This window comes from Capra hircus, chromosome 22, assembly GCF_001704415.2.
Source record: "Capra hircus breed San Clemente chromosome 22, ASM170441v1, whole genome shotgun sequence".
NCBI classification, from domain to species: Eukaryota; Metazoa; Chordata; class Mammalia; order Artiodactyla; family Bovidae; genus Capra; species Capra hircus.
This window is the reverse complement of record NC_030829.1, coordinates 38,690,101-38,702,662: the sequence shown is the minus strand read 5'-3', so window position 1 is coordinate 38,702,662 and position 12,562 is coordinate 38,690,101. Positions and strand designations below refer to the sequence as shown.

Sequence of the window (12,562 nt, the reverse complement as noted above, 5' to 3'; positions counted from 1 at the left end):
CAGAGCTTCAAAGGGGCCTAGAAAGTAGGGTGAGCTACTGATCTTTTTGAGGAAGTTTTTTTTTGAAGCATGTTTAAGGACAAATATATTCATTCATATTCTCTTTTTTCACTGCTTTATCCTCTGCACTTTGCCCTTATCCCCTCCATATTGCTCACTCACGTTCTTGTTCCTTTAGCAAATATTTACCAAGTATTTATGAGACAATGTCTGCTTCAGACCCATAATCTGTTTCTGGGTACCACAGGAACCCAACAGAATTCTCAAATCCTTTGTCTTAAAAGTAGGATGTTTATATTGAAAAAGAAGAGATTTTAGGGAGAAATCCCATTTACCATTTTGGGAATAAGTGCCAGGAATACGATAAAGAGGAAAAGCTGACCTCAGAAACATGTCACAAACATTTTTTTTTTTCTTGTATGGAGAATTTTATTTTATTTTTTTTAAAATCTTTAATTCTTACATGCGTTCCCAAACATGAACCCCCCTCCCACCTCCCTCACCATAACATCTCTCTGGGTCATCCCCATGCACCAGCTCCAAGCATGCTGTATCCTGCGTCAGACATAGACTGGCGATTCAATTCTTACATGATAGTATACATGTTAGAATGTCATTATCCCAAATCATCCCACCCTCTCCCTCTCCCTCTGAGTCCAAAAGTCCATTATACACATCTGTGTCTCTTTCCCTGTCTTGCATACAGGGTCGTCATTGCCATCTTCCTAAATTCCATATATATGTGTTAGTATACTGTATTGGTGTTTTTCTTTCTGGCTTACTTCACTCTGTATAATCGGCTCCAGTTTCATCCATCTCATCAGAACTGATTCAAATGAATTCTTTTTAACGGCTGAGTAATACTCCATTGTGTATATGTACCACAGCTTTCTTATCCATTCATCTGCTGATGGACATCTAGGTTGTTTCCATGTCCTAGCTATTATAAACAGTGCTGCAATGAACATTGGGGTACATGTGTCTCTTTCAATTCTGGTTTCCTCGGTGTGTATGCCCAGCAGTGGGATTGCTGGGTCATAAGGTAGAATCAATATAGTGAAAATGAGTATATTACCCAAAGCAATTTACAAATTCAATGCAATCCCTATCAAGTCACAAACATTTTTATGAGTTGCTAATGTAACTGAAGCGAAGCTGGATGCCCTTCATGATGGACGGCTGAAAAAGGGCAGAGCATATAGCAGAGCCCTGGCTCACTCCCCTACAGCCTTTACACGGCCACGGGCAGAAGAGCTTTGCCAAAATCCCACCTCATCGTCTAGGAATAGTCTGGCCACCAGACGATGCCATGGAAATTTGTCAAATCTAAGCCAGAGCCCAGGTTCAGTACCTGGTCCTTAGTTTGTGAGGGCCCTTTGCTTCCTCTGGAGTTCCTCAGATCTGACCCCCTCCAATGCCCTGGCTGGTAAGTATCTATCTTTACCTCAAATCCTGAGCCTTTTCTGTTCCCTAGAATCTGGGAGCACCAAGACCAGAATGCCGCTCTTTACTCGGATCACAGGCTGCCGTGATCTGCTCAGTTGCTGGGATGTGAACTGCCCATCCTGACCACGTGCCTCTGAACCTCTCATGGGCTTCTGTTTAAATCTGTCCTAACCAGTGGCCAGTCCCTGCTCTATGAATTCGCCAAATATTTAGCTCATAACCAAGCTTCAATTGAAGCTTGAATGCAGAATGATAGCTGGTTGGCTGTGGTATGTGCAGAATCCTTGGAAAACAACCCACTCCTTTTCATTGGTTTGGCATTCTCCTTATCAGAGTTAAATGGTCCAACTCCTTTCTAAGTGATCACATTTTCTGAGCTTGTGGGGTCCAAGCAATTTAGCTTTGGGTGATGGCGCTCCATATAAACCCACGTGTCAATAAACATTTCCTGTACAAACCACTGGTTTGATCTATAAAATAAAACTACATTTTATCTTTTTTTTAAAATCCTACTTGAAATTACTTTATTGGTCATTCTTCTCAAATCTTAAGAAACTTAAGACAAATTTTCCACTTTGTGGTTAATTTAAATGCTACGCGAAACACTAAAACTGATTCAATGTGAATTGATTGTTTGAAGGTTGCCTAAGGCAACTGCTCACACATCCTGGATGTGGCTGTTAATGAAGGTGTAAGCGCCATGTGTCGGAGAGTCAGAAAGATCTAGATGCCTTTAAAAAGGTATGTGAAGCCAGTAAAACCTCATAAACCAGAATCACCCAGCCTGGGCCTGGGAAGGTTTTGAATTGTACTGGAAATTTTTTTTAAAAAGGAGAAAGAAACAACTATCCTGACAGTTTAGTAAAAATGCAAATACAATAATCATGAGGGTTAAGGAAGTCTATAGTAAATATCATAGTCATGAATTTTAATAATCTCTCATATATTTCTTAATGTTTTCTTCCATGTCATTCTCTAAAGATCAACTTTTTTTTTTTTTAATAAAGAAATGAATGAAGAAATTACCCCTCAGAGAAGGAGCACTTACCCAGAATGCTTCATATTCTGAGGTTTGTCCATTCGGACAGCGAGTTTGATTTTGAGGTCTTGATCGGGGCAGTTTTTGGAGACTGTCATTTTGTGCCACTCTGACTGTTTGGGGCTGTTCGGGGTGGGATGGAGAATAACCTGCAGGGATAAAAGACAACCACCTTAGCCAGAAAATAGGGACACGATATGGGTATGTTTTCACAGATGAGAAACTTTACTGCTGAGAATCTAGGGCCTTTATCCATGCCCTACGGCTAGCAGGAAGGCAGTTAAGGCCTAAACATCAGACTCAAATCCAAGGATTCACCTACCAACCACGGCTGACTGGTGCCATGCAGCTGGGCCTGAGAACAGAAGCAGCATTATTGGTTTTCTTCTCTCACTCCCTGGCTAATTCTGAAAGGGCAGGGATCACAATTTCTGTGATCATGCTTTTGAGTAAAGCAACACAGAACTAAGAATGTACTCCACACATTACTCTCCTCAAAGAAGATGGCTGCATAAAAGGAAGAAATACACTTCTATAGTAGAGAGAACATTTATTTCTTTTCCCATTCTTCAGGATTTCTTCTGCTATCTTGAGAGGAGAAACCCCTTTAGGGTTGCAGGGGAAGAAGGGAGGGACATGATTTGATGTCCCACATTTCAACCTGGATGTGACATCACACAGCACCCAACTCTGTCCTGGCCCAGAGGGAAGCACACACAGCTTGAAGAAGGATAGGCTCTGAGGAAAGGCCTGTCACCAGGGTGCTTCAGAGATGACAAAGTGACTTGGGTCTTCCATCCCAGCTCTGACTGTCACAGATGCCGTAAGTGAAGCCAGAAGGGGACCCACTTTCCTGTAAATCCACTTTTTCATGATGTGCCAAAAGAGTTCTCACTAAGGAGCTAGCTGGGGTCTTGGGAATATGCATTCAAGAGGAGTGAAGTATTTGGAAAAACCCCTAAACAAAGGGAATGTGAACCAAATATAGGCATGACAAAAGCTGGGCCCCTGCTTCTGGGATGGTAGAGTGCCCTGGTTGGTGCATGCTGTTTGGTCTGTTTTCAAAGCCTCTCTTTTCTGCAGGCGCAGCAAAGGCAGCCCCTTGCAGTCTGCAAGAGGATGAGGGAGAGGCGGTCAGAGTCTCAGGGCTGGACACTCGGCCTTCCAGAGGCTGTGTCAGCCTCAGGGCAGTCATGCAGGCTTGGCCTGCACTTGGAGGGTTGGAGCACACAGCTTCCTGTGGGACGGAGGAGAAAGAGCTTGGAGCGGAATAGGAAATGGCAGGAATATAAAATCAGCCCTTTAGACATGTCTTGCCTGCTGATTTTTGACCCCTTCTGATTCTAGGCCTGACCCTTTTTTTATCCACTCAGTTCTGTCTTTCTGATAAAACAGAATTTGTACATTCTTGATAACTCCAACATTTGAGTCCTTTTAAGGTCTAATGACCTGATTAAAATACAAGAAGGCCTGATTTTTCAAAACTGAGGCTGCCAACATTTTTGGATCATTACAGACTTCAGTAAAAAATTTTTAAGCAAGTAGCCAAAAACCTATAAATAGATTATTAGTAATATAAAAATTAATATAAATGTATATAAAATATATATCCATGTATATTTTATATGCTGTATCTTTATATTAATACTGCATTACATATATTTTAAAACATGCACAAACAGAAGTTTTTAAAAGATGAGTTAAAGATTAAAAAAAAAACTTCTATTTTTATTTTTTACTTTATTAATTTTTTTGACATTGCCATCCTTGCAGGATCTCAGTTCCCTGACTGGGTATTGAACCTGTGCCCCTGCAATGGAAGCACAGACTACTAGGGAAGTACCCTCAAACTCTAGTTTTAAACATCTTGCTAATGCTGGTGGCTCTGTACTATTATTAGCTATATGTTAAGGTACCAGGTACAGGTAATGCAGGGCTCACTGTTAGTGATGCCAGATGTGAATCTGTGGTTCAAGAGGACTTAATGGATAATTTCATCCTGTTTTGATGGACATCCACACTGGCATCGTTTTTATCTCATGACATGGATGGCAGAACTCTTCATTAGCAGGACTGATGTCACCTCTACCTTTTTCACATTTTTTTTGCCAGACTCGCAATACCAGTATCGTGTTTAAATCATAGCTCTTCTGTAGTAATCTTTTTGGTCATTTGCTCATTTTGTGAGGGCTGATTTAGCTGAAATTTCTATCACAAAATGTTATCAGTTCACTTACCTGGCACTAGTGAACTGTGGCATGCCTTGGGCCATTGGAAAGAAATAAGTTAGTCACAGTGCCACTGGGTTGTAGAGATCTCTCATTATCTCTCAAGATAAAGCCTGTCCCTCTAGGACACCTCCATCAGGTTCCACATCCTGAGACCCCAGACTGTGGAGGCAGAGAGCAGGCCCTGCTGATCTTGGTGAAGCTGACTTTATCAGCTGTGCTCATTTGGCTCAAGAGGTGATGAGTTGGGAGAGGGGGTGATGTGTTGGGAAACAGGAAGGGGAGGAGCTGATAAGGGAAACACCACCAGGGCCAGAAGAGCAGCAGGTAAGGCCCAGGGCCTCCTTCTGCTTCTGCTCACTTGGCAAAATTGAAATGGGCACTGGGTACCCAGAGCTCATTAACAGGCCATCCACCATATGGATCCTGGGCACATTTCCCATTGGCAATATGCTGTCCATTCGCTGACACAAATGGCCACAGATCATCACTGTCCACTCCACAAAGGCTTCTTCCCCCATTTCATCACTCCCTGGGGAGACCTCATCTCTAGGGTGGATGGAAAGATGAGGTCACTGCAATCCTCCTCCATCTTCATCCCACCCTGCCATGTGCCCGACAGGCTGCCAAATCTTTTGTAAGTGTCAGCCCCGCTGAATTATTAGGGTCCTTCTGGGGGCACACGAGCACACAAGAGTCCTGAGCAGTCCAGACACCTCATCTAGACATTCCAGGCTGCTAATCAAGCACTTTGTCATCTCAGCCGCAGTCCATGTGTGCTGTGCTTTGATGTGGTAATGCTGATGTGGGAACACGTGCCATCCTGAGCAGTAAGCTGCATGCTGGCCGGCCCCAGCTTCCCTACATTACCTGGGCATCCAGAGAGATCCTTCTGGTGGATGGCTTCACCCTGAGTCTTTACCTGGCTTTATTTACCTGGCTGATCCCCTCCAACACTTAGCCTGTAAGTCTCTCCTGATCTCTGCATTCTCCTGGGTCAGTGTTTCTGCTCCTCAGACTAGAATACATCCCCTTGCTATGTGTTCCCTAGGTATCTTTCTCTAGCAGAGCACTCACCCCACTGCACTGTAAGTTCTGGTGTTTTGTCTCCACCCCTTGCGTTTTCTGAGGTTACGGACTGTTCCCTGTCATTCCTGTCTGCTCTGTGCGTGGCACAAATGACCAGACGCGGCAGGCCTGCGCTCCTATTTGATGAATGTGTTTGACAGTACTGCAGTGTTGGCAAGAGTGTGGGGAAACAGACATTCCCTCATGCCTTGTGAGAATTATAAATTGGGGTACACTCTCTGGGGCCTCCCAGTTGGTATAAATGGTAAAGAATCTGCCTGCCAATGTAGCAGACCAAGGGACACGGGTTGGATACCTGGGTTGGGAAAATCCCCTGGAGTAGGAAGTCACAATCCACTCTAGTGTTCCTGCTTGGAAAATTCCATGGACAGAGAAGTCTGGTGGGCTATAGTTAGTGGGGCAACAAAGAGTCGGGCACAACTGAGTGACTGAGCACATACACTCTTTAGGGGACAATTTGGTAGTATCTGTCAAATTTCAATTTTCATTCAGCAAGGTAGTTTTTTGAAATTTATCCTATTTATGTACACAAACATGCAAAGAAATAAACTTAAGGTATTTTAAGAGGCATTGTTTATATAGCCAGAGAGTGGAGACAATCTAAATAAATACATGTACATAGTGTATGTGGCTATGAAAACAAGAGGGAAGTCAGTATGTGGTGATACAGACTAATCTCCAAATATCCTGATATTTCAAGCAAAGTGCAGAGCAATATATATCCAACTATGCTCTTTTTCTCTCTTTTTTTAAAGAGAGATATATTCAAATATGTTTGTACATACTATGTTTGTACCTCCTAAGAATATCTGGGCAAGAATACACACCAAAAACAAGGTTTTCCTCTGGTAAAAGAAACTAAAGTTAGGTGGGTGGGCTCATTCATTTTCATTATATATCCATTTAGATTATTATTTTTTTTTAGTATATGAATGAGCTACTTTTTAGTTAGCAAGACTAATAAAAATGAAACATAAAAACACAAATAGAACCAACGAAATACTATTCCATGAAGGAACATAGCACCAGAATCTGTCAACGTGGCTGTGTCCTGCTAAACTTGGGAAGAATCTACGCATAGAAACACTTATTCAAGGGGTCCAAAGAATCTCCCCCAAACTCCCCTCCCATCCTGGTGGAGGGGAGTCTGGAGGAGAACGCCTCCATGTGTATGTATGGCTGGGTCACTCTGCTGTGCACCTGAACCCATCACAACCCTGTTAACTGGCTGGCTGCCTGCTCAGTTACTAAGCCATGACTGACTCTTTGTGACCCCATGGACTGTATGTGCGTAGCCCACCACGCTCCTCTGTCCATGGGATTTCCCAGGCAAGAATACTAGAGTGGGTTGCTATTTCCTTCTCCAGAGGATTTTCCTGACTCAAGGACTGAACATGTGTCTCCTGCACTGGTAGGTGGATACTCTACCACTGAGCCACCTGGGGAGCACCATTAATTGGCTATTTGTTGTCGTTCAGTTGCTAAGTTGTGTTTGACTCTGCAGCCTCATGGACTGCACAGCTTCACTCTGCAGCATACCAGGCTCCTCTGTCCTCCACTATCTCCCAGAGTTTGCTCAAATTCATGTCCACTGAGTGGGTGATGCTATCTAACCATCTCATCTTCTGCTGCCCCTTGTTAAAAAGGCCACTTCTGTCACCCAGCTGCTGCCTGTGGAGGTGCTGCCGGCAAAGGGTACCCACCGCGCCAGCACTAGGGCCAGGCAGGCCAGCTCCACTGCAAGGTGGAAAGTTTCTTTGGCAGGAAGGAAGGGTAAACTGCTATCTGGCGGAATCTGTAATGAGACTGGAGGAGAGTATAATTTGTTAAGAGATTAATGGCTGTGAGGGGCTGTGGCAAACTCATGGTCTTCACCCCAACAGCAGAGGAGTTTTTGCATAAGAACAAAATGGTGTAGTAAAAACAGCCCTAGAGATGAGGTGACATCATTCCTGGCAAGTCACTTACCTCCTCTGGGCCCAAGAACAGAGGAGGGTAGTAACTGTGCCTTCTCCCTAAGGTTCAGATGAAGAGTCAGTGAGGGGCTGTGGCCTGGCCAGCGGTAAACATGCAGCTGGGTTTGGTCCCGATTGAGTGGGTGGCTGTGTGTGTGCACATGGGCGTGCACTAGAGGATCCTGCCTTCCACAGCAGTCAGTTTTCTCATCTATAAAGTAAAAGGCTTTGACTAGACCAGCGGGTTTTAACTTTTCTGACTCGAAACAGTTTTAGGAAGCTGGCGAACACTTGGATTAGCAAGCATTACTACGTCCCCTGCCCCAACATCTGTAAACAACTTCAAGGGGCTCCTGAGGCCCATGGAATGGGCTCGGGTTGATGCCTCCTGAACTTGAGTCTGCTAACACTAATATCCTAGGTCTCTGAGACACTCATGATTCCTGATTCGAGTCTTCATGGAAAAAGAAAGGTTTGAAGAAAAAGAAAAGACAGGCTCCTTCCCCCACTCTGTGTGTCTCTTTCCCTAGGGATGAAAATGAGTATTTGTCATTTCACAAAGAAAACAGGTAAACCTCTTCTTACTTTAATCCTCCTCCTTTTTTGTGTGTGTGGTGGGGAGAGGTCTTTTTGCTATTAGTCTTGTTTACTTTTTGCCTTATTTCCATCTGTGGTCTCAGTTCAGTTCAGTCGCTCAGTCGTGTCCGACTCTTTGTGATCCCATGAATTGCAGCACGCCAGGCCTCCCTGTCCATCACCAACTCCCGGAGTTCACTCAGACTCATGTCCATTGAGTCCGTGATGCCATCCAGCCATCTCATCCTTGGTCGTCCCCTTCTCCTCCTGCCCCCAATCCCTCCCAGCATCAGAGTCTTTTCCAATGAGTCAACTCTTCGCATGAGGTGGCCAAAGTACTGGAGTTTCAGCTTTAACATCATTCCTTCCAAAGAAATCCCAGGGTTGATCTCCTTCAGAATGGACTGGTTGGATCTCCTTGCAGTCCAAGGGACTCTCAAGAGTCTTCTCCAACACCACAGTTCAAAAGCATCAATTCTTCGGTGCTCAGCCTTCTTCACAGTCCAACTCTCACATCCATACATGACCACTGGAAAAACCATAGCCTTGACTAGGCGGACCTTAGACGGGAAAGTAATGTCTCTGCTTTTGAATATGCTATCTAGGTTGGTCATAACTTTTCTTCCAAGGAGTAAGTGTCTTTTAATTTCATGGCTGCAGTCACCACCTGCAGTGATTTTGGAGCCCCCAAAAATAAAGTCTGACACTGTTTCCACTGTTTCCCCATCTATTTCCCATGAAGTAATGGGACCAGATGCCATGATCTTTGTTTTCTGGATGTTGAGCTTTAGGCCAACTTTTTCGCTCTCCTCTTTCACTTTCATCAAGAGGCTTTTTAGCTCCTCTTCACTTTCTGCCATAAGGGTGGTGTCATCTGCATATCTGAGGTTGTTGATATTTCTGCCGGCAATCTTGATTCCAGCTTGTGTTTCTTCCAGTCCAGCGTTTCTCATGCTGTACTCTGCATAGAAGTTAAATAAGCAGGGTGACAATATACAGCCTTGACGTACTCCTTTTCCTATTTGGAACCAGTCTGTTGTTCCATGTCCAGTTGTAACTGTTGCTTCCTGACCTGCATACAGATTTCTCAAGAGGCAGGTGAGGTGGTCTGGTATTCCCATCTCTTTCAGAATTTTCCACAGTTTATTGTGATCCACACAGTCAAAGGCTTTGGCATAGTCAATAAAGCAGAAATAGATGTTTTTCTGGAACTATGATTCTATATAGTTCTATAGATGAAAACCAGTTAAAGGAAATGAAAAAACAAAGGTACGAAAAAGAAAGTCTGGTTAATGTGCTCTTCCTGGTGTTCTTAGGCGCATGTACCATATGCACGCCTTGAGGTATTCTGTCCCTATCCTCAGAGATGATGTGTCAGAGGCTCGGAGAGGTGAAATGTCTTGGTTTGTGTCACACAGCTTTCAGAAGGGATTATGCATTCAACTAGTGCAAATGAAATGTACTAACAGTCTATGTGCTGGGCTCTGGGGATAGGTATAGGGTGGTGAACAAAACAAGGTCCAGTTTCATGCTCATGGTCTCTCTCTTGCAATGGGAAGAGGGATGGGGGAAGGGGCAAAATGGGGGTAGGGGATTGAGAGGTACAAACTACTATATATAAAATAAATAAGACACAAGGCTATACTGTACAATAGAAGGAATATATCCAGTATTTTATAATATTGTTAATTTGAGTATGATCTATGAAAACACTGAATCACCATGCTGTACACCCGAAACACAACACTGTAATCTGACTACACTCTAATTTTTTAAAAAAGGACAAAATTGCTTTCTGTCTCCTTTGGAATTTTTACAGTTCAGTGGGGGAGACAGAAGCCCAAATCTCTGTAAATTCTCTCAGTGATAAATTCTGGAGGCTATGAACAGGGAAGGAACTGAGGGGGTAAAGGAAGGAGGATGGGGAGTCCACAAAGGGCTCTCTGAGGAGGCAGTGGCATTTATTAGAGAAGCAAGCAACCTCTGGGAGGGTTGGGTGGTAGGAAGAGGGTCCCAGGCAGAGAGAAAGCCTCCTGAAATGAGATAGAATTTGGTGTACTTGAGGGACTAAAATCTGGCCAGTGATGCCGGTGCATCTGGATGAGGGGCGGGGTGACAGAAAGTGAGGCGGCTGGGGCGGTGGGGAGAGGCCAGGTCACACGCGTCACTGTGTACTGCGCTACAGCTCTGGTTTCACTATGGAGTCATGGAAGCACTGAAGGCCAGCAAGGAACAAAGCCACCTGGAGCTCTGAAAATACTGGCTGTTTGGTGCAGAATCAGCCAGTAGCGGAGGTGAAAGAAGAAATTAGTCATAAAAGAAATGATTCAATAAGAATTATTATCTCAGTGGTACTCACAGGGATTGGTAGCACCCTTTGAGATGTTTCAGACATGTGGGGGACATTTTTTGGTTGACAAAACAGTTGGTGCTGGCCTCTGCTGGTATTGAACGGGCGGGGCCCGGGGCACTAATCATCCAGCCACAAGTGGGCTGTTCCTCTATAATGACGAATCGTCCTGCATTCCGCCTGACTGTTGAATATGCCCATCAGATAGGAACAAAGGTAGAAAACACTGCGGATAATCAACTGAGTCTAGATCCTAAATCTCCTACATGTATTCTCTAAGCGTGTTTAGCACTTTTGCAGGGAGCACTTACCCGTCCCAGCTCTTTGTCCTCCAAGGCCAGGACTCCCGTGCTCTCCGTGAACAGCTTCACCTTCACAGCGGGCAGTGCATGGGTTGTAGAGAAGTCACCCTGGGTGCCCCAGCTGTGGACAGAATCAGAGAGGTCATCACAGAGCCCTCCACTGTGACAATGCTCAACTTAGCCCTGCCTTCTTCTCGGGTTGGGTGAACACAGGGTTAACCCGAGGCATCATCACTGGCTGTCACATCCCTCTTCCCTCCCTTCCCAAGCTGCCAGAATGACAAAAAGTGTTAATTAACTTGTTAGACAAATGCAAGACAGATGCTCAGAAAGTTGCCAGGGGTCTTCACAGAGCACTAGAAGGAATCACTTGGAATTAGCATGAAATCAAGTTGCTGAGAACTCTGTCCCATGCACTTGCTTTCCCCACAAACTACTCCAGGGTAACTGCTAACATCTCCTTGTAGCCTCTGAATCAATCCCTAGTTCTTGGAAACTGCTGCTCTAGATTTTGAGCTGGCACTTCCTCTGGCCGGAGCTAACAGATGACTTTACAATGAGACCTCACTAGTAGCGGGGAGGGAGTGAGTCCTATTTCCACTGACATTCACAGATATGTGGACTAGAGCAATGGCTGGAACTCAGGCCTGCTGAAGAGGAATGAAGGTGGAAGGATGTGATGAGGGAAACCCCCTTCCCCACTCACCAATCTCTGGGAACCATAGTGGATGTCCCGAGAGGGGAGCCCCTGGCTTGCCTGGCATCTACCAGTCTGGGTTGACATGAGCCCCTGATGTGCCCCTGACATGTGACCTTTCCATTCATCTGCATGATTCTCACAGATCTACTTCCATCCACTCTGCACCTGAAATAGTGTGATCTTCCTAAAGCGCTGAGTGGATTACAGCGAGCTGCTGCCCTAAACCCTTCCGTGGAACCTGCTCCACTGCCCTGGGGGCCATCCGGACCCCTGGTATGGTCTCCCAGTCATCCACCAGAGGGTCACGGGCTCTTCCTCACGCTTCCTCCGGGCTGTTGCCTGCACGGCTCCCTCTGCTGGCTAACTCTTCAGGGCTCAGCTTAAATAACTTTCCCAGAGAATATGTCCCTTGAACTCCCAGTCTCGATTTGGTTCCAGTGTTAAACTCTCTTGAGCGTACTGTTTAATTTTCTATCCTAAGAATCACAGATTTGTAATGACTGATTTACTGTGGTGATTATTTAGTAACTGGATCCTCTCGCATTCTGTAAGCTCCGTAAATGCATGACTGTGTATTTTGTTTATCTTGCATTACCACAGTACTTAGCACACAAGAGAAACTTAACAAATATTTGTTGAATAAATAAATTAGGCAAATATGTATTCTTTTACAGAATTAGGAAATAGGAATAGATATACTTTTGTACAGAAATGTTTCTCAGTTTGCCTATGTAATGGTTGATTTCCATATTATAGATTAACTCACTGAACATTATTTTTAATGACTGTAATATTATGGATGCATCATAATTTATTTAACCATTCCTCTGTTACTGAGATCGGGTTGGACATTACTTTTAAACTTCATTTCTGTGTA

General features: G+C 44.4%; 1 protein-coding gene across 22 annotated transcripts in view; it reads right to left on the bottom strand.

Annotated features, from left to right (window-relative positions):
* Nucleotides 1-12,562, bottom strand: part of CADPS (calcium dependent secretion activator) — a 480,914-nt gene that overhangs the window by 176,573 nt on the left and 291,779 nt on the right. For all 22 annotated transcript variants that reach the window (XM_018038339.1, XM_018038330.1, XM_018038334.1 and 19 more), the window contains exons 7-8: nt 10,995-11,106; nt 2,495-2,634 (exon numbers count right to left, since the gene is read on the bottom strand). In XM_018038339.1, coding sequence (XP_017893828.1) covers nt 2,495-2,634; nt 10,995-11,106 — 252 coding nt within the window. The remainder of the gene's footprint in view (nt 1-2,494; nt 2,635-10,994; nt 11,107-12,562) is intronic.